This window comes from Lepidothrix coronata, unplaced genomic scaffold (assembly GCF_001604755.1).
Source record: "Lepidothrix coronata isolate B3197 unplaced genomic scaffold, Lepidothrix_coronata-1.0 Scaffold203, whole genome shotgun sequence".
Taxonomy (NCBI): domain Eukaryota; kingdom Metazoa; phylum Chordata; class Aves; order Passeriformes; family Pipridae; genus Lepidothrix; species Lepidothrix coronata.
The window spans coordinates 451,908-471,922 of NW_016690383.1; the positions used below are offsets into that span (position 1 = coordinate 451,908).

A 20,015-nucleotide genomic window follows, 5' to 3' on the forward strand; every position below is an offset into this window, starting at 1 on the left:
TATATAAAACACTATAAATATACACATAGTGTTTTATATACATATAAATACTGTTTACCAGCTTTACACTTACTGTGTGCTTTAAGTTTATCATTTAATATTCACATTTATTTTGACATGGGATACTTCATTTTTTCCTTATTTCTTTACCTAAGTGTTAGGATGGTCAAGAACTGATTCCCCAGCTCTAGTGTGTTTGTATAACTCTCATCCTGCTGTTTTTGTTTTTTTTTTTTTCATGGACCAGCTTGGCCAACCTGACTGCGTTTCTTCAGCTGCGTGTTCTCTTTGCAGGAGGCCAAGGAAGAGGAGCTCAAGTCAAGTGGGGATTTCTTGGTAGTTGCGTGAGGGATTACAAAGCTGCATCACATGTGCTCTTCCTAAGTCGTCTTTATCCGTCTGCCCCTAATCTGATTTTAAGTCTGGGCTAGTAGGCACAGATGAGGGTGTAGATTTGGACCTGGGTTTGGCATCGGTCTGAGCGGGCAGTGCTCCCACCTGGCTGTGGGACAGCGGCTAATTAAACCCGCATGTCTATATTCTACCAATTCCATCTCTCTCTTCTATCCTTGGTAATTCCTCCCCTGCTTTTCCAGAGTGTAAATGACCCAATCTGACCCAAATCTCGACCTCCTTGTTTCAGTTTGAATTAACATGGTCTGTGATTGGAGATCATGGAATCACAGAATGGGTTGGGTTGGAAGGGACCTTAAAAATCATCTCGTTCCACCCCCTGCCACGGGCAGGGACAACTTCCACTAGGCCAGGTTGCTCCAAACCCTGTCCAACCCATCCCCAGGGATGGGGCAGCCACAGCTTCTCTGGGAATCCTGCCATTCAAGACACTGATATTTTTTTGGCTTCTAGACTGTTTTCTTCAGCAGGTTCCTGCTCCAGATCGCTTTGGGTTTAGATTGCATCACTTGAAATAAAACTGGTTTATTTTGTTTCATAAGCAGCACCTTTGGAAAATCAGAGGGAGAAGAGTGTTCCTGAGAAACTGGCTACTGGAATGCCTTACTTTAGCTCACGGTAGGAAGTAGACATTATCCTAATGCAAGGGCTGGTTCAGCTGCTTCAGTGTTGTAATAAATCACATTGGATATGTTGGATGCAGCTGGAAGTTAAACTAGAGATGCTCTCTGGATTTGGATAACTGCAGCAATTATTGTTCTCTCTATTTTAATTAGCATTTTTAAAAATCTTCATTTAATGGTTGAATAATTCATGTTACTGTTCAGCTTATGAGGCAAAAGACAGAAGAATGAATAGGAATAATTTCCAGCCAAGTAAAAATTCTACTAAATAGTTTTTTCTTTTTTATTAAAAAAAAGCAGAATTTAAAATTTCTTTTTAAATACAGTAAAACTTACATATTTTTCACTGAAGTATATTTGTTGCTTTGGTTTAGTCTGTCAGCAGCTTGTCCTCTATCTTCTAATACTTACAGAATTTTCAGTTCACATTCTTGTTTACCAAAACCCAGAACTGCTTTCAAGGGGACTATAACTGTTTTAACATGTAGATTTTTTATTTTGAGTGGTCTGTGGTGGATGATGTTGCCGTCATTGGCTCCAAGAAATAAGTTAGATTGTTGTGTGCTGTGAGTTTGGTGTTCATTTGCAAGCAGCTTTCATTAAAGAAAAAAAGAAAAGGAAAAAAAAAGTCAATAATTTGTTTTCCTCTTAAGAGTCGCTTGTTTCTGGAAGATGCAGAAGATGAGTGACTTGATAAAATGGTGTTGACAAGTTCAGCTGTTAACAATATTATCTTTAAATAGTATTTTAAATTTTTTTTTTTAGTGTCTGTCTGTAGAAAATTATTATAGTAAAGCTACATATCCTGCGGGCGAGTTCTGGAAAAAAGATTATTCTTATTCCCATGGACACGGTCTCAGCTGACATCAATGAGACAGGGAAGTGTGTGATGGTTAGGACTGGATTTTGACAAAATAATAATAATAATAATTAAGTTGGCACGTGGTTCACATCAGTGCTATAGGTTTGGATCCAGGATTACTTAGGTAGGCAGGAGACACTGTATCCAATTCCATAAAGGCAGAGTACAGGGTGGTGAGCTGGAGGTCGGGTACGTTTCCATGTGGAGTTCCGTTTGGGATGGGGATGTTGCTGCTGTTCTCTAGCTGGCAGTGAGAGGGGAAACACTGGGAAGACACTGGGGATGATGAAATGAGGACAAGGGGATCCACAGCAAGGCTGTCGTCTTTTAGCTCCTCCCAAAGATTCCCTACAACAAAACAAAACATGTTGATTAATGGAATGATTAATATCTCTTCATATGATGTCTGTATACATTTCTATATATTCAGTTTTTTAAACATTGTGTTGCAGGAGAAGTTGGTAATTAAACAGTTGTGTGTGCTTTATGTGTAGGTGCTCTTAAAACCTTGGGACTGGGGAAGAAAAAAGGTTGTTTAGGTAGTTTTTGTTTGCCTGTCTCCATAATAAATTTAAATTTAAAAGAAAGCAGCATATATTTAAGAAAATTATTTCCCCTGGTAATTTGCAATATTCTGTTAGAAATGTATATTTATGAAGAATAACTTCTATTTTTTAAAGGAAAACATTGATTTTGGATAAGGAAAGTGCCTCTCATCTCTATAACATATGGAAGATAAGGGATTATACTTAGCTCTGTTGCTAGAAGTAGTGTGCAGGCCTTATCTTAAGTTTTAGGGCCTCTAATTAGAGATCTGATAATTTTATAAAGAAAGAAAGTGAAAAGCACAGGTAAGGTTAAATAATTTAAGATAAAGGGCTAGGCCAGAGGGAAGGTGGAGTGGTACCATACTGATGAAGCACAGAGAATATTCACACAACCAGAGCATGTGCTTCAGATTAATTGAATAAAATGGAAAGAGGTCCCAGGAAACGAGAGGAGTGTGGTGTCAATCTCACTAGAACAATCTGGGCATGGCAGGACTGGGAAATATTTGTGACAGTGGAATGGATGGCGCTGGCATTCGCTGAGTCATGTAGATTATTGAAAAGGCATTTTTTTTTGCTCTGTCTTTTAGGTTGATTTATGTAACCGCTTTTTGTTTGTGCGGGAAGGAAATTCTGGCACGTTATTTGGTGCAACAGGAGCTTTATAATTTGGAACCCACAGGATTTGATTTATATATATGTGTATATATAAATGTATATATATTCATTATAAATTTACATATATATTTACACACATATATAACGCGTGTATATATATATATATATATATATAAAAATACATGGTGGGTTTTTTCCTTGGTTTTGCATGAAAAGCTGTGTTCCTAATGTTCAAAATCCCATCCAGCCAAGATGATTCAATTATTTAATATATAAAAAAATTACTGTCAGCATTACATGATTAAGTATGTGAGAACACACCTCAGGAAGTATAATTGTTCAGGGCACAAGTCATATGATGCCTCAGGAAGGGGGAAATAACATTTGTTGGAGCAGAGATGTGGAAAGTGTTTGAATAAATATTGATGAAAGAAGTTAACCTGTTAATTTGATAAACATTATTTCTCTTATTTCCCTTCATGTGACAATTCTTTTGTAAGAATTGCACTAAATAGTTGTGCTTGAGTACTTTCCAGTGGAATATATATCTGAATTTAAAAAATACATTCTAAATACTGTATTGCAATACTTAATATTGGCAATTGTAGCCAAGAGGAAGCAGGAATGTTTTTTAAACTCTGGATGTAAATAGGTGGCTTTCTCGGGAAACTTTTTAAAGATTTAATGCAATATTGCATGTTGTGTATATAATGTAACCTAGTTAAGGTGTTTTTTGTAGCAGTGGCAAGAAGTAGTATTTAAAAAAGAAGGTCACGAAGGGTTGGTAGGTGATGGGTTGGGATGTGATGGGAGGTGATGGGATGTAATAAGCCTGACTCTACAAGATAAAAATACCTTAGATACCAACCTTGGAGATCAAAATCAGTTAGGGATGGATTAAGAGCATCGATGTCATTGCTGAGGTCTCCCTCCGGCATGAGCGTGTCCTGCACTGTCCTGGCTGTGGAATGCTCCGGCAGCATCTTCATCCCACAGTTTGGGGGGGTCTGCGCCGGCAGCGGGGAGTCCTGAGTGATGCTGGGCTGAGTTCGGAGCTCGCTTTGAGCCTCCCCAGAAGGAAACAGGCTCTGAGCGTCCGGTGTCTGCTGCATCAGTGCATTTGGGATTTGGGGGAAGCCCTGTGGGGATGTGTAGCACGGAGGCTGCTGCCCCCCCAGTAAATTGGGTAAAGCGTTCTTGGCATGCAGAGCTCCCGAGGCGTGGATGCTGTGTAATGGCTGTGGGATCCCGGAGGAGAGGGAGGGCTCGCATAAGGAATGGGATTGGGCTGCCATCTGCCTGGAAAGTGAGGCACCTGCAACGCCCGTCGGGCTGCAGGACATGAGGGAAGATCTCAGCTTCTCGCTCTTGTCGCCTATCAGGGTGTCAAGTTCTTCTGGAAAACAAGAAAAAAGTCCATGGTGAAACTTCTTTGCTTATTTGGAAATATCTACAAAACGAGGTCTTGTTTAATTCTGCTTTCTAATTTTTGTTTTCTTGTTTTGCCAATCACCTTATAACCAGGAAAAATCCTGAAATGCTTTCCTAAGTCATATTATACAGTTTGGTGCCCGCTACAAAGAAAAGTTCTCGGCAGAACTGTTTGAGAAGTGACACATTACTGACCTGGCTTTGCCATACTCTTCCTTACAGCAACTGGATCTTTCCTCTTCCATTTCTGTAGCTCCTCCTGCATCTTATCAATCTTGGCTGGATTCAGAGCCCACAAACAGCCTTTCCGAGAGGAATTGCCTGACTTGTTTTCAACTTTCTCAAAGCACTTGTTCAAAGATAAGTTGTGGCGCACAGAATTCTTCCAGCCATCTGGAGCTGTCTGGAGAAACAAATCCAGTGTAAGAATGGGACTTCAAGGGCAAAAAAAAAAATAAATATGTATATCTCTGTTTTGACTGGTGAGGCTGTAAGAAATGCTGTTTAGTTTGTACCTTCTGCCATGAGAAACTTGTACGTTAGAAGGAAGCCACAAAAATGTTACCGTCATGTTGTGTGGGAAGAGAGGGATCAGATAGAACAGTAACTGATCTGAGCAAAAGGGTTGTCAGAGGCCTGCTGGATTTTTAAGAGTGAATTTGAAAATCACAGGAATTAAGTGTCTAAAGAATTATATTCTAGAGCTGTGAGCTGACAGGATTTCTATTGGAATCTGTTTTGGAACACCGAGAAATATTTCAACATTTAACTAAAGCACTACGTGCTACCTGGACTCTAATTCAGTGTCCAGGCAGACTTCAAAAGAATTTATCATGCTCCTGTAGGTGTAACTTTGTGTGCTGGCCAATTACATAACCAAATGGTTTAATCACAAGCCCTACAGAGAAGATACAGGTTTCCACATCTGATCACTGCATCTCTGTGCTTTGCATTTATTTTTAACTCAGCAGTGGCAGCTGGGAGGTTCTTTAAACTGAATCATTAAAATGATTATTTTCTTGTTTCGAAAAAATATCCTCATCTCTGTGTCATAAGAATTGAAAGAAATTAAACAACTCTCTGAAAGGTGGGTGAAGTTGTCTTTGTCTATTGATTCATATTCATGGATGCAAAATATTTGTCATCGTAACTGTTTATATCAACCAGAGAATTATTGAACAGAGAGCACAAGAAATAAATATGGGTTTCCATAGTATTTTTAAAAATGTTAAAAATTAAAATTCCCCTTTTATGTGTATTAAATTTTCTTTGCATTCTTATGCTTTATTAGTAGGGATCCATCTTGCACAGAAAGTCAGATTTTGGATAGTTTGATAATCTCTTTAATTGTTGCCTAGTACAAGAAACTTCCTCTAAGACTATCTTTTATAAATGGAGTTCTGTCCATTTTGGTTTCACATGACACACTGTGAACTTTTGAACATACTTTAATAGAAATTCTTTTATCAGAATTTTATTTTCTTATCTACTTTTATCAGGAATGTAGAGTCTGTTCTTTTGTAGCTTGTAAAGAACTATCATGTGAGTTAAGGCATTAAAAGCCTTATTGAAGGGCTGAGAGTCAAATTTAATATTGATTTCTTCATTAAAAAAAAAGGTGTGGAATTAAATATGTGTTATTTACTAAAAGAGAAATTATTCTCCTTTCATAGCAGCACAGTTTCTACCCTTTTGGCCCACCTGATGTCAGCATTTCACTATTCTGTCTCAGAGGTGAGACAACATAAATTGTATTTAAAAAAAAAAAAAAAGAAAACAAACTCAAACCCTTTAAAACCCTTTCTGCCATAGGGTCATACTAAACATGATGAATCAGTTTTTCTCCCTTGCAGGTCATATTCAAGTTGCTTTCTGGCAATTCCAAAAGCGAATAGAACTGTTCCTCCCAGGTAAGTTGTGTGTTTAGCTACTGAATAAGCTGACCTGAAAGAATATTCATGTTCCTTGCCCTGCACACGAGGCTACACACACCTCTGTCTGTATCTAGACAGGATAATGTGTTTCTGCTAAGATGGGAGCGGCACGGGCTTCTCAGAGGTTTTCAGAACATGTGGGGGAGTAAACTGGGAGATGGTTTTAGAAACGTAAGAGCAAAAAGTACAGGGATTGATTTTGGAGGCTGCTCCCAGGAGCCCAACAGGTTCTTGCATTAAACTTGGCGTTGCTGACCTGCGAGAAGTTTATCCAGGCAAGGCTTGAAGGAACACTCAGTGTGTTTGTGCTATGACTCTGACACTGTTTTTTTTAAGTGAATGTGATTGTTCATGAGGGAGCTTTGGTTACTGAAGTTGCTCTTGTGTAGTTGGAATCTCCTTACTGTGGCTTGGTTTTGATGTTACTGCGTTTCAGCACAGTGTGGATGAAGCTGTAGAATCATAAAATCATAGGATCACAGAATCATTAAGGTTAGAAAAGCCCCCTGAGATCATTGAGTCCAACACCGCCAAGGCTACCACTAACCCAGGTTCCCAAGTGCCACATCTGCAACGCTTGAATACTTGCTGCTCTAGGTTCCATCAGACCACAGACCTTTCTGGCCTCTTTGACCACTGGCACTAATTCCAATTAACAAGATTAAAGCTTTCTTTTAGACCCACTAATCACTACAAAGAAAAAGATGACAAAAAATATTTTTGTCCAGCCCCACGGATCCTGACCAGCTCTTGAAGTTTAAAGAGTTCAGTCATCTTGCAAAACCCTTTCTCTTTAAATCTAGGTCTCAAGAGAAGGGAGAGGTACATCAAAGGGTAATTCAACTTTAGCTGTGTAGATGTTTTTTTTAGGACGTAGGAGTTGGATTGCTCTGTTTCAACTAGAAATGAAATTGTTGCATCATAGAAACTAAATTTGCTGTGGCAGCGAATACAAGTTAATTTGACTCGGCTTGTATCATCTAATGTCTCCCAGCAAGATTCTGTGTACAATTGCACTCTCTTTCTCTCCAATTTAAATTGCTTCCCCTCTCCCTGTTGTATCCTGCTAGTTAGTGAGTGCTGGTAGCAACAACAAAATGTTCTTTGCTGGTCTTTGTATTATTTTATCTTGCTGAAGACTCTCCAAAAAAAAAAAGGATGATAGAGGGTATTAGTTTTTGCCATATATTGATAATTCTGTGGGCTGCTGTAAAGGCCAGAGGTAGACAGGAATTAATGCCTGTAGGTGTAATATTCGATTTTTTTATTCTCCCTTAGTCATTTTAAGGATGTTACAGTCAAATACTTTTGACTGTATTTGTAAGTAAAATGCAAAAATAAATGCAAAAATAGTGAATGTTCCCTTTGTACCCGCTGTACCAAGTATTACCCCCTGCACTATTCTTTCCCTGGAATCCATATGACAACAGCAACCTCGTTCTCATCTACTTTAAAATGAACTAAGAAAAAGACAGGGAGCTCTGAAAAACCACGAAGGACCAGGATGGTGACACCTGGCAGAGCCACAGTCCTGAGTCTGAAGGATTCTGTCCATGTTGGCAGCAGCAGCAGCATTTTGCTTGAAGCTGCTGATTAACTTTTATAATCAATTATGTTGTAAGACAACGGAGAATTAATTTCAGTTTGGTCTGATGAATAAACATGAACGTGCCTGTAAAAATTATTAATAATATTCCCATCTCTCTGCTTGAAACTCTTGCTGTTTTTCTGTGGATTCCATTGGGATTGAGTACTTCTGATTTCTGATGCTAGGCATCTTCATATTTTCTCCCTTCTTTTGCTTGTAAAAAATGATGGAGTAATTAGTGATTCTTTTGTGAGGAAATCTGGGAGTACAGAAGTATGATGGATCCTGACAGTTCTTCCTCCATCATAATGTGTATTTTTCTCTGATTACTGACAGATTCAACATTAATCTTTTTTTTTTTTGTGTGTGTACAGAATTTATCCTCAGTTAGTGCCCAAAACCACTGCAAAATTGTATCAGAACATTTACTTTTAGCTATTCTCAGTGTTCTTATTATAAGTGTTTGAATTGCCTTGCTTTAGCTGTTTAGAGTTTGGTTGAATTGCTGCAGGGCTATTTGCAAGAGGAAACAGGACAGACTCACTTGCTTTATTTTAATTTTTGGGCCTTGCTAACAGCTGAGGTCACCTGCTCTGGACTTCAGCGAGACGGTTTTGAAGAATCAGCAGAAATAAAGCTCCATGTAGATCAGCAGGTGATGATTCCATTACAGCTCTTTTAAAAATCTCAACTAATCCTCCTGCTCTTGGATCATTTGCTGACTGAGCACTTTCCACTCGCATTCCAAGCCCAAGGAACCATTCCCTTATAGCATGGATTTAAATTTCAATAGTGCTGCTGCAAACCATACACCCTTCCCGTCACCAACGTCATGGTGTAATTATGAGCTTAGTACCATTTATCATATATTAGACTTTTCTTGGTACAGGGCATGCAAGTGATGCTGTTGCCCAAGACGGATATCCCAGCTCCAGAATGCAGTGAGATAACCTGGAACCTCTGCTTCCACACCAGTCTGGAGGTGCTGCTGATGGCAGAGGAAGCTACAAGACCAGTTCTGCCTGTATTTGAGATCTGAGAGGAAGGAGTGAATGTGTTTTGAAAGTTATTCACCCTTTTTATGAGTTGTTAGTGAGGAATGGCCACTGTTATACACCCAGACTCACAGCTGGAACAGTTCTTAATATCTTTTTGAGTTAAATATTACCACATTTCTTCCTGCATGTAAAATGCTGGGTAGTTTGTGATCATGAATGTATATAGTGTGTAATTGATCTGATATTAATCTCCTAAGAAATTATCCCTTTCCATAGCTGGAATCCCATCCCTTATTCCCTCTGCAGACAGGTAAGCTTAGAGGGAGATTCCCACCCCTCCCAGTGGAACTCACCTTAAAGTAAGGAAAGTGTTCTGTCATGAAATTGTAAATCTCACTGACTGGCAAACTCCCTGTCTTGCTGTTTTTGAGAGCCATGAAGATCAGGATGCTTTAGGGAGAGAAAGAAAAGCATTTTAGCCTCTTCTGCTTGACTCCTCAAAACCAAAACCAGACTATTTTCCAAATTGTGTGTAATTAATTTCCAAATTGTGTGCAACTTTCACTGCCATAGCACAAGTACAGTGATGCTTAAAATTTCCACTCAGTTGTTTTTAACAATCTCCTTGCACTGTGTAACTTCTACAGGTAATTCTCAAAGCTCATATAGAAGTTCTAACCTGAGTTTCAAATAAAGTAAGATAGAAAGTGAAATCAAGACCTTCAAATCCTGCTGGTGGGTATTTATCTAAGGTGTGTCTGAAAGCTTAAACTGGTGAAGGCCACACAGAGTATCAAACTGACAGTGACAGATGGGTAATTAAAATTTAATTGTCTGATCTACTTTGTTAGATTATTTGGGGTCCAAAACTGTGTGGTGACTGACATATCTGGTGTGTTTTCTAGGCATTTCCTTGGCTTAGTAACTGGAAAAAAATAGTTTTAATACAGGTGCTGGGAAAGGCAACAAAGTGGGATCAGTCTTGTGCTGATGGCGTTTGTAAAATTTTGTATTAAAGAAACATTTAGGGGGTTTTTTTTGGGGGGGGTGATCAAGACAATGCTTTGCAACATTTAATTTCTCTGTGCCTTGGCCCCAGAGTCTGGATCACCTTGATTCCTACGAACAGGACAGAACACACCGGGAACAAGACAAATAAGAGTAAGCGTGTTACAGCAAACGATGCTGGAACCAGGCCATGGGTAAACAGTGCATTTCCTGTAACATGAGGGCTTGAAGGAATATTGTATTACCTGTAGGAGTAGATGGGCTTGGGAAACAGAGGCTGCTGGGATTCTTGACTGCTCTGAGGAGCGATTCTTTGGTAAGGGTAGTGGGAAGAAGCGATGTAAGTCACAGGGTAGCTGCCTCCTGAGGGATACTGATGGGACAAGAGAGATGTTATTTGGCTTAGCAACAAGCTCCCAAAAATATTTCCTAATAACAGTATTAAACTATGTATTTCTGAGGGTATTGTGTGGTTAAAAAAAAGTACTTTATTCTTTATTGCCTGCCATGCTACTGAGCTCTTGTGAAAAATGTGAGGAACTGTACCCTATTAATTGTCTCCAGATAACTCTTAATTTTATGGATCTAAAGCATGTCTCCTTTCAACCATCTCTTTTGAAGTTGAAGTATCTCAGTCTGCTCAGCCTCCCCTGAACACGCAGACAAGTAAATTAATGGTGTAAACTTATTTACATAAAAAACCCCAAAACCACCAGAATAAAATACTTCAAACAATGTGCAATATAGAAGAATGAGCCCATCAAGTCAAGCTACTAAAAATATAGGAAGAAACATTGAAGTTTTGACTGAGCCTTGTTTGATTTTTTTGTGCTATTTTATTGTTGTTTTATTTTTTAGGTGGAGAGGGATACAGCAAGGTAAAAATCTGAAGTGAATAATATCTAATCCCAAGGGAATAGCATCCCAAAATCTCTGTTAAAATTGCTGTTATTATGCAAGGCAGGGATAAACCTGGCAAACAACAATGAAAACTTTAGTGGATGCATCAGAATATATAAAAAATGAATGTATTATTATGGAATAAGTTAGTAAGATCATTCCAGGGGTCGGGAGAGCAGCATGTGAGACATTTTTGAGGTGGTTTCACGATGCCTGTCTCATGCTGAAGCTGTTGAGCTACTCCCTGTCTATACCCTCATAGTTAATGCCAAGGAACAGGTATCTCCAAGAGGCCAGGAGTTTGTACCACCACCTCAAGTGATTCTTTTTTTCCCCTCTTATTTTCTGCATCAGAAAGCTGAAAAGAATAGCCAGGACCCCTAAAATCAGGCACTATTTGTGCCACCCTCACCCCTCCCGGGGACCAGCAGCAGAAGCTACTGAGATGCTGACCTGTCTCTTAAGGAGATCTCTAAGCTTGTCCACCTCCCAGGACATACTAAAGAGGTGGGATAGAAATATGCCAATGCCAAAAAGTAGGTGAGAGAGTGGAAATAATCCACATAGATAACCTGGATTGCACCACAGTGCCTGTAGACTTGCTCTCAATTTTTTTAACACACAGAAAAAGTTGGTCTTTTTCTTTGCCAAATATTCCATATTTTTTCTTTTCCAAATTACAGCTTAAGTCTGCTGGCAAGAGACTTTCAAGAACAAAGGAACACTACCCTGCTCAGGTAAGATAGCATCAGTTGGCTCTCTGGTAGGCAAAAGCTCCTGCTGAACTCAGAGCTCCCTGTGAGGGGAATTTCTGACTCTTACAGATGAACCTTTCCAGATGCCAGGGTGAGGGCATGGCCAAAATTAGGAGTCATGTCACATGCTATTGAAAAATCTACCTGCATGCCTTCCCTGGTGCTCAAAGGTTGCTGAGCCCTTTTCTGGTGTTTTACTGCTCAGCTCCAGCAGTTCTGTGTCATGAGGTTTGTGTGGTTCCTCTGAAAAATTATAATGTAGCTCTTGAGACTTGTTGGGAAAAATCCCTTTTTAATTAATTTATGCACCTCCTTAGTTTCTTATTGTAATCCCTTTTTTTGGATCAAAAAAAAAAGCTTCATTTGCTCTTGGTCTTTGTCCCCTTAAAACACGCTTGAGAGGTTGTCATGTGCTTGCAAAATATTCATAGTTTATTTACTTATTTTTGATTTTTAATAATTTATTTAAGTTTCTCTGTAATTTTATTCTCATTGCTGGAGTTTTATTGCCTCTTTGCTTTTATCTTTCTAACACTGAACTGCCTGAAATGGAATGTGGAAAACCAGACTGAATATACTCTGTTGTTTGCACGGTGAAAGAAATGAAATGAACATAATTAATTAATATTTTTGAACTAAATATTAGGCAAAAATGGAGTCTCCAGAGGATCTGTGAACTAATTTCCATATGCAGTTCTGTGCTTCCCGCTTTGTGCGTTGGGTGTAGATTTTTCACCAGAGCAGAAAACCGGGCAATTCCTACAATAATTCTGATTTTATTGGTTTTGGTGGCTCTTTGAAAGGAAAGAGTACTAAGATGGGACTGTTTTTGATGTCATCATGAAAGGCAAGACCGGGGTGTTTTAAGGATTATTTCTGTTTTATTGGTTTCATTAGTCCTTTTTGAGGGAGCAAAGGCTGAGGAATGGTCTGGAATGACAGGCTCGAGCTGGTTTTACAGTCGCACAACTGGCATGAAAGGTGTCCGTGTTTTATGGTGGGTGGGTGAGTGACTCCAGTCAGTGTCTGCTACTTCATTCGGATCAATAACAAGTAATTCCTCTCATGATTCATCACTTGTGTTGTGTCCAGCAAAGGGGAAGGTGAGGCCGTTTTATCATTTGGACAAAATTAATGGAAGGGGTTGATCTCTCTCATCCCTCTAATGAAAACTGAGGCGTAGTTTGAACATCCTTCACTTCAGGCTAAAGGGCCCGTTCTCTGGAGTGTAACTTCCATGGAGATTTAACTTGCACTGCTCCATTCCAATTTGAAATGTAAAGCATTAATCACGGAGCTGCTTCATGTAGAAGATGTTATTCCACTCCTTCTCAGTCTTGTATATCCCACGTTCTTCCATTTTCCAGTATCTGATTGTGGCACAGGGACAGCAATTCTACCTGTTGGCACTTTGGCTGCTTATACTTATTGTTTTTGGTTTGTTTTTTTTTTCTCTGAGTAGTAGAACACATTGCCAGACTTTTACCATAGTAACATTCAGAAGCACAAGTATTGGAAAGTCCAACAGAAACCTGCTGCACGTAAGAGATCTGTCACGGTGCCAGCTTGCAGGTGGATGGAAGACTTTCCTCTTAGTGCCTGTTGTATCTTGCCTGGTGGCTCCCAGGAGGCGTATTTCAGCTTTAATTTTGGAGGTTTTTTGAATGTGGTTAGTGCCAATGTATAGTAATAGCACTGGTATCACATCAGAGGGGACAGGGGAAGGGTGCCTGCTTCAGAATGAATAAAGAAATCAAAACTATTCAATGAATTAACAAGCTAAGTGGAGTTTCTGCTAAAGCAGCACACAGAAATGGCATTTATATGGTGAGTGAGATGTAGGGTGCTGTGGCATACCCACAATGTCTGTCCTGTAATCCCAGTGGGGAATAGTTTATATTTGCAGCAGGGCTTTTTTTGGCAAGTCAATCCTTCATCTGGGACAATTTTCTTCTAAAATAACAATAATCAAATAACTGGATTTCTAAGTTAGGATGGTAGTGTAATATCACCTTTCCTTTTGTTCTATTTTAATTTTATTATTACCTTTTATCACTTCTATTCAGTTTTGGGCTAACAAGAAAAAAACCAAGTAAATTAATTATGGTGGTGTAAGTAAGAATTTAAAGATAGTTGCCTTTTTGCCACTTGATTGGGAAAAATAAGGTTCAGTATATTCTGGCTAGAGGAATGTCAGTGTGGTAGGTAAAAGAAAAAAGCCAGGAGTAAGGACTGTTTCAATGACTCAGACATGTAACACCATACAAATTAACAACCCTAATGAAATATCACAGTAACCTGGGTTTTGTTTTCTTTGCCCAGTTTAAATCACTGCTCTGTCAGTCATATTTTTTATACTTCTTGAGCAAGTTGAATGAGATGGTAGAGCTGATGCCACAATATCTGTCATCAGTCACTGAGATCAAAGGAGATGTAGCTCAAGTGTGAGCTTTTATCCTAAAATAGTTTATATATATGACTTTCCCGTAAGTTCTAATGGTTTAACATTTCAGATTTGTGCTGTTTTTATACAGGGATTTCTCCCTATAAGTCTGAAAAATCCTTGTTACCTTAATTTCACCTCAAGTTTTTTTTTTTGTTTTTTTTTTTTTTTGCTTGTTTTAAATAGGGTGTTTCAAGCATTTTTTTGTCTTGAAATAAACACTACTGAAAAAATTACTGAAAATTTTATAGAGCTGCAGGTAGTTGAACATAAAAGAGGAAAAATTGAAAGCATTGAACAGCACCACCGTTTATATCTAAAGGAAATTATTTTTAGTGCTAATAATATAGTTACATGCAGAAGAACAACCTTAATATTGCACACTCTCCTGCATCATCAGCATTACTGTCAATTATGCTTCAGCTGAATAATCTTTCACTGAGGATGATGTAAGAGGCAAAAGATTGTGAAAGAGATGTGTGTGCCATCAAGCACAAGGGGAGTGAACATCATTTTGCTGTTCAAATTTTACTTTAAAGTGTTTTCCCGTGTTTGATCTGAATTTTAAGTGTACAGTCACATATATTTAGTTTTTTATTCTGAAGTTAAAGCACAGTTAATTCCCTGGGATCCTGAAATGCCAACAGTTATGTGCATAATTTATCAGGCTTCAAAACATGGGTTTTTTTGAGCATAATGGTGAAAATATAAATATGGAGTACCAAGATTGTTTATACATTCTTTTTTTCTTTTTCTGAACGACCATTTCAAAATGCATTTAGCTGTGGTTCTTTTAAGATCTTATTCTCATAAATCTGTAGATATAAACATGGCCCTGAAACCCCACAAATTTAAAGGTATTATTTAATCTTTTTTTTTATATTAATACCAAAACTATTGTACCATTAGAGTGTTAGAAATATAGGGATTTTGGTGCACATATTACACTGACCTGATGGAAAGGGTGTGAGGGGCAATACATCTGCTGCACTTGAGGCTGGTAGCAGTACAAACCAGGCTGCCCTTCCAGTGGGGATGTCCTAAGCTTCATGTCTGAATCCTGCTGGAAAATATTTAAGAAATGAGTAATTAGAGAAAACACCTCAATTTAAAATAGAATAATTCTGTTAGTCACTGTTTGGGTTTGCCTTCATTATATTTGCATTTTTGGACTTAATTCTGTCACAGTAAGTGTTACATAGAAGTTGTTTTATATTCCAATGGTACAAAACAAGGGGTGACCCCCCCTGAAAGTGTTCAAGACCAGGTTGGATGGGGTTTGGAGCAACCTGGTCTAGTGGAAGTTGTCCCTGGCCAGGGCTGGGGGTTGGAACGAGATGATCTTTAAGGTCCCTTCCAACCAAAACATTTCTGTGATTCTGTGAAGACCTTAACCAATTCCTGCATTTCTATAACTACAACTTTAAAAGAGGAAATCCCAGGTCATGTTCAATTCAAAGAGCAATTCTGAAAACGTCAGTCTCTGTTTATAGATTGAGATGCAGGGGATGTGTAGGAATAGAGTAAGAATCTTACTATTTCAAGAACCTAGTAGCACTTGCTTTAAAGCAAGGCCATAATGATCAGCTTTTATAGTATTTTAGTATGTCTAATATATATTAATAAGTATATAAATTTATTTTAGTATGCCTACTAAATATTTTTATATTTAGTATTTTTGTGGTATATTAGTAGGAGCACGTTAGACTTGATTTGATATCCTGAGTCCAAACAAATACCACATCCAGTATTAATAGATGTCTGTGTTATTTTGGTGACAATCAGATAAGATTTACAGAAATCCCAACTTGCCAGAAGTGTGGAAGTGATTTAGGAGTTTGACATCTCTTGCTGGCAGAACCATGGCAGACAGTGACAAGCAGCCACTCTGCTCCTGAGTAGTTACACGTACTTGTAAAGGGCTCCTGCAGTGCTGCCTTTACATTTTGCACATCTTGCAGCCCAGGGATTTGGGAAGACAATAGGAATTTTTTTTTCATCAACTGCTCACAGGTTTTGCATTAAACTGCTCTGACCTAGATGAGTGTTTATCCAGGAAATAAGAGATTTAGATCAATTTCCTCCTTAACCTGAATGGCTTCAATCCCCAGGTATGTTCCCTGACAACATCTCTCCATTCCCTGGTCTTAATCCAATTAAGAATTTTTTTCTTTAATCCTTTTTTCTTTTGGGAGCCCTGAAATTTTTCATCTCACAGCCATTTAGAACCAGCTTAGGGCCCTCTCCTGGCAGGTGGAGTCATTGTTTTTGGCTGCATTAGATGATGAAGATACACTTTACACCTCTGATCACAGCAGAGGTACTGTGGAGATACTGGAGGGTAATTTGATTTGCTTTTCAGGGATCTCTGCTGCCCTAAATAGACTCTTGCCTCTATCTTGTATTGGAATTCGGTAACTTAGCACTTCCCATACCATAAATAGGTCTGATATTTAAATTTTAATAGTACTGGTATCTCAGAATTTCTCTTCCATTTGCACCAAGGAAAGTGTAGGTCTACTGAGGGGTTGTCACAAATCTGATATACATCCTCATGCTTGAGAAATACTGTTTTGTGAACTTTTGTATCTTGAAAATACTAGCTGATGACAACTACTGTTGTCAGGAAGAACTTGGATATTTAGGATTCACGTATGATGTATAATGGAAAATCATTGTACATCTTTCTGAGGATTATTTTCCAGTAGGGAAAGGCCTTAAATTAGAGACTTGGACAAATTAATATGGATATGTCTAAATATGTTTTTCCTGAGCTCTAGCCTACAACTTGACAGGAGACTAAACGCCCACGTAGTAATGTTAAGATAATAATTTGAAAAGTATATTTTTGCCATTGAAAACAGGAAAAAGAAGTATAAAAAAATACTGACCATGACTTGTGAGCTGTGATCCTGACCCGTGGTGCTGTACTGGAGGCTGTTACACCATGGTTGCTCCGTGGAGATGTCCGGGATGTGCGTGGGAAATGACTCTGACTCGTCAGGACCCGTAGATCCTGATAGACCCTCAAAACCATCAATGCTTCTATGATTTTTGAAAGGTGAAGCTTCTGGTGGGAGGGCTTGGTGTGCTTCCTGGAAAACATCTTCGCTGATCTGCCTCTTGTAAGGGTGGAAGGGGTTCCTGCTGCTCTTGAGGAACCGGTCATAGTTTCCTACAGTGTTTTCCTCGTAACTGTACCTCCTGAATTTTTCTGTGCTGAAAGATGCTTTGAACTTGTTCTTGCCGCAGTGAATTCCTTGGTTTGTAGGGTATCTCCCATGAATTTGATCCTGGGCTGGGGAAGCAGGGCTGGGGCTGTGAGAAGACTCTGAGCTCTTCCTTTCTGTCCTGACGTCTGACTCATATGGTTGGCAGCTGTAACTGAGATTATCCTGCAATGAAATATTGGCATTTATTTATTTAGGATTCACGTGAACAAATTTTTATTATTTTCATAATCTACTTTATATATTTATATAAAATGTAAATATTTTAATTGTATTAAGAACACATCACTGATAAGTATAATATTATTAGTTCTAGTCACCTTCATGCAGAGAAGCCCTGAAAGATCTAAAGGGTTTTCTGATTGCTTGGTATCCAAACCTGTTCAACAATTAATTAAGAAAAGTGAGGCCAGGTTGGACTGGCCTTTGATCAGCCTGGTCTAGTGGGTGGCATCCCAGCCCATGGCAGGGGGTTGGATAATCATTAAGGTCTTTTCCAACCAAACCGTTCTGTGGTTCTATGAGAAAACTGAACTATCCTTGAAAAACAGCGTGTCTTAGGTAACCATTGACTAGTTGGTCTGACAATTCCAGAGAAAAATGATGCATGATCAAGTGATGAAAGATTAAATGACAGGAATGTGATAAGTGCAAGTCTTGTTGTATGCAAGTTTAGTCAAATAAGCTTGATCTCATACTCTGGTGGTGTTACATGCTGCCAGATAGGTTTGGTGGTTACATCACTTCCCTTCATTAAGGTGGCCACACTCATTCTAAGAGACAAGTAGGCTCTGGGCAGACGTTTTAACCTTCTGCCTGTCTCATCTCCTCCCCTCCCTTTTGCACTTTAGCAAAAAGAAAATAACAGCTACTGAAGTGCTCTTTAATCTAAAGGAGAAAGGCTTAACGAGAACTGGTGTCTGGATCCTGACACTGAAAATATGCATATTTGCCCTGACACCAAGGATGAGTAACTCCTCGGATGCCTTTGAGAAGACGTGCGTCAGTCAAGAGCAGGTTGTTGTGTTCAGGGAAGGGGGAAATGGAATGTTCCGTGTTAGACAAAAACTCAGACCAGATTACCGAGTGCTCCCTTTGCTCCTTCCCCCCTCCAAATCCGAGTTGGTTTTACAGTGTTTTAGAACAGCTTAAGGAATATATGCCTTTATGGAAGAACCAGCTTTCAAGGAGTCCCACAGGGAAGCCAGCATAAATTTGGTGCTTTCTGCAGGGGAACATGGCCCAGCTTTTCCAGTCATTTGCGTGTGTGTTAAAGCCATTAATGTTTTGTTCTGTCATGGATCCCTGCAGAAAGCAAATCTGGCCTCATGGCACTTTTTGCTTCTCACATGAACACAGACTTGCTTAGTTTATGACTTCTTAATTCTTTCTTCCTTGCTCTCCTCTACATTCCTAATACACGCGTTTATGATACCTTTTCTTAGATTAGAATTAAAAAATTCCTCCTTATATTTAGTTCCATTAAGCTGTATGAATGACAGGGCTGTCAATTCTCCACTTGGAATTTTCATAATAAAAGGATGACAATGGTTATTTTGCTGTTGTCTGATGAAAAACAGTACTGTCAGCTGTACTTTTGTTATGAGACATGATGAATATACAGGCAACAGGACAGAGATCATGTTATTCTAAAAAACTCTCAAGGAATTGTGAAGTCCTTGAAGTCATCCTTTACAGGCAGGGAGGAGACAAAAAGGCTCTGATGTCTCTTTGTCTGCCTTGTATTTATTTATTTTAGAATCAGAATGAGAATTAACTTTAAAAGTAGCATTTTTCCAGGATTAGAAGTTGGATAGATAGATAGATTCTCTGTTTTGTTTTTAAAGAAATAGGGGTTTTAAGCAAATTTAGCACGGAGCTTAAGATAAGCTAAGGAGGATAACTCAGGTTTTTACTCTTCAAGAGTAAAACTTTCAATGTTTGCTTTGTTACCAGTAAGTTTGGTGAGATTTAGTACAGCAATAGCTGAATATTGTATTTGAACTTTGAAGAAAGAGAACAGGCCTGGGCCAGCTTACTCACACTTTGCTGAACTGGGGATATTGAATCCCCCTGTGTCTTCATGAAGTCCTGTTGATCTCTTTCCAGAGTGTCTGAAGATGAAAATTTAATATTGGATTGGTCTTGGAGTAGCGAAACCATCACCAAATCCACGCCAGACACAAATCCTGTTACGACAAAATCAAATTACAACAAATAATTTTTAAAACCTGAAGTGTAAAACAAACTACCCTGTTGAGTGCTGATGACTAGACAGGGTTAGAAATGCAGCTGGACAATAACCCATTCTAAGAAATTCCTGATATAGCTGAATTTTTTGGTTAGCTCTTAAAGAAATGTTCTATAGGTACAATGACAGTGAAGATGTGATTTGGAGTTACTGTGGATTCACCACATAATTTTTATAAAAATAAGTAACTGCTTTGTTTTATGTAGGAACATAAGTTAATGAAAATGTATTGCTTTGGAGTTAAGACAAGTTTAGCAATATCAGTTTATTGAGAGATTGTGGTATAGACACACCCCAGTTGCTTTCAGAGGCACTATACAAAAAAACCAAATAAATCTTTTTCTATCATTAGTCAGACTGATGGTTACAACACATGTATATTTTCACTTTTTCTCTTTTATAAGTCCCAATC

The 20,015-nt window shown here is 38.7% G+C and overlaps 1 protein-coding gene across 1 annotated transcript; it reads right to left on the reverse strand.

Annotated features, from left to right (window-relative positions):
* Nucleotides 1-1,728: 1,728 nt before the first annotated feature.
* On the reverse strand, nucleotides 1,729-19,518 carry FOXN1 (forkhead box N1). The gene is made up of 8 exons (XM_017832629.1): nucleotides 19,396-19,518; nucleotides 17,014-17,517; nucleotides 15,075-15,185; nucleotides 10,270-10,397; nucleotides 9,370-9,466; nucleotides 4,692-4,899; nucleotides 3,934-4,461; nucleotides 1,729-2,247 (listed from the first exon to the last, which is right to left on the reverse strand). The coding sequence occupies exons 1-8, from the start codon at nucleotides 19,513-19,515 to the stop codon at nucleotides 1,985-1,987; spliced, it is 1,959 nt and encodes a 652-aa protein (XP_017688118.1). The 5' UTR covers nucleotides 19,516-19,518; the 3' UTR covers nucleotides 1,729-1,984.
* Between the last annotated feature and the right edge of the window lie 497 nt (nucleotides 19,519-20,015).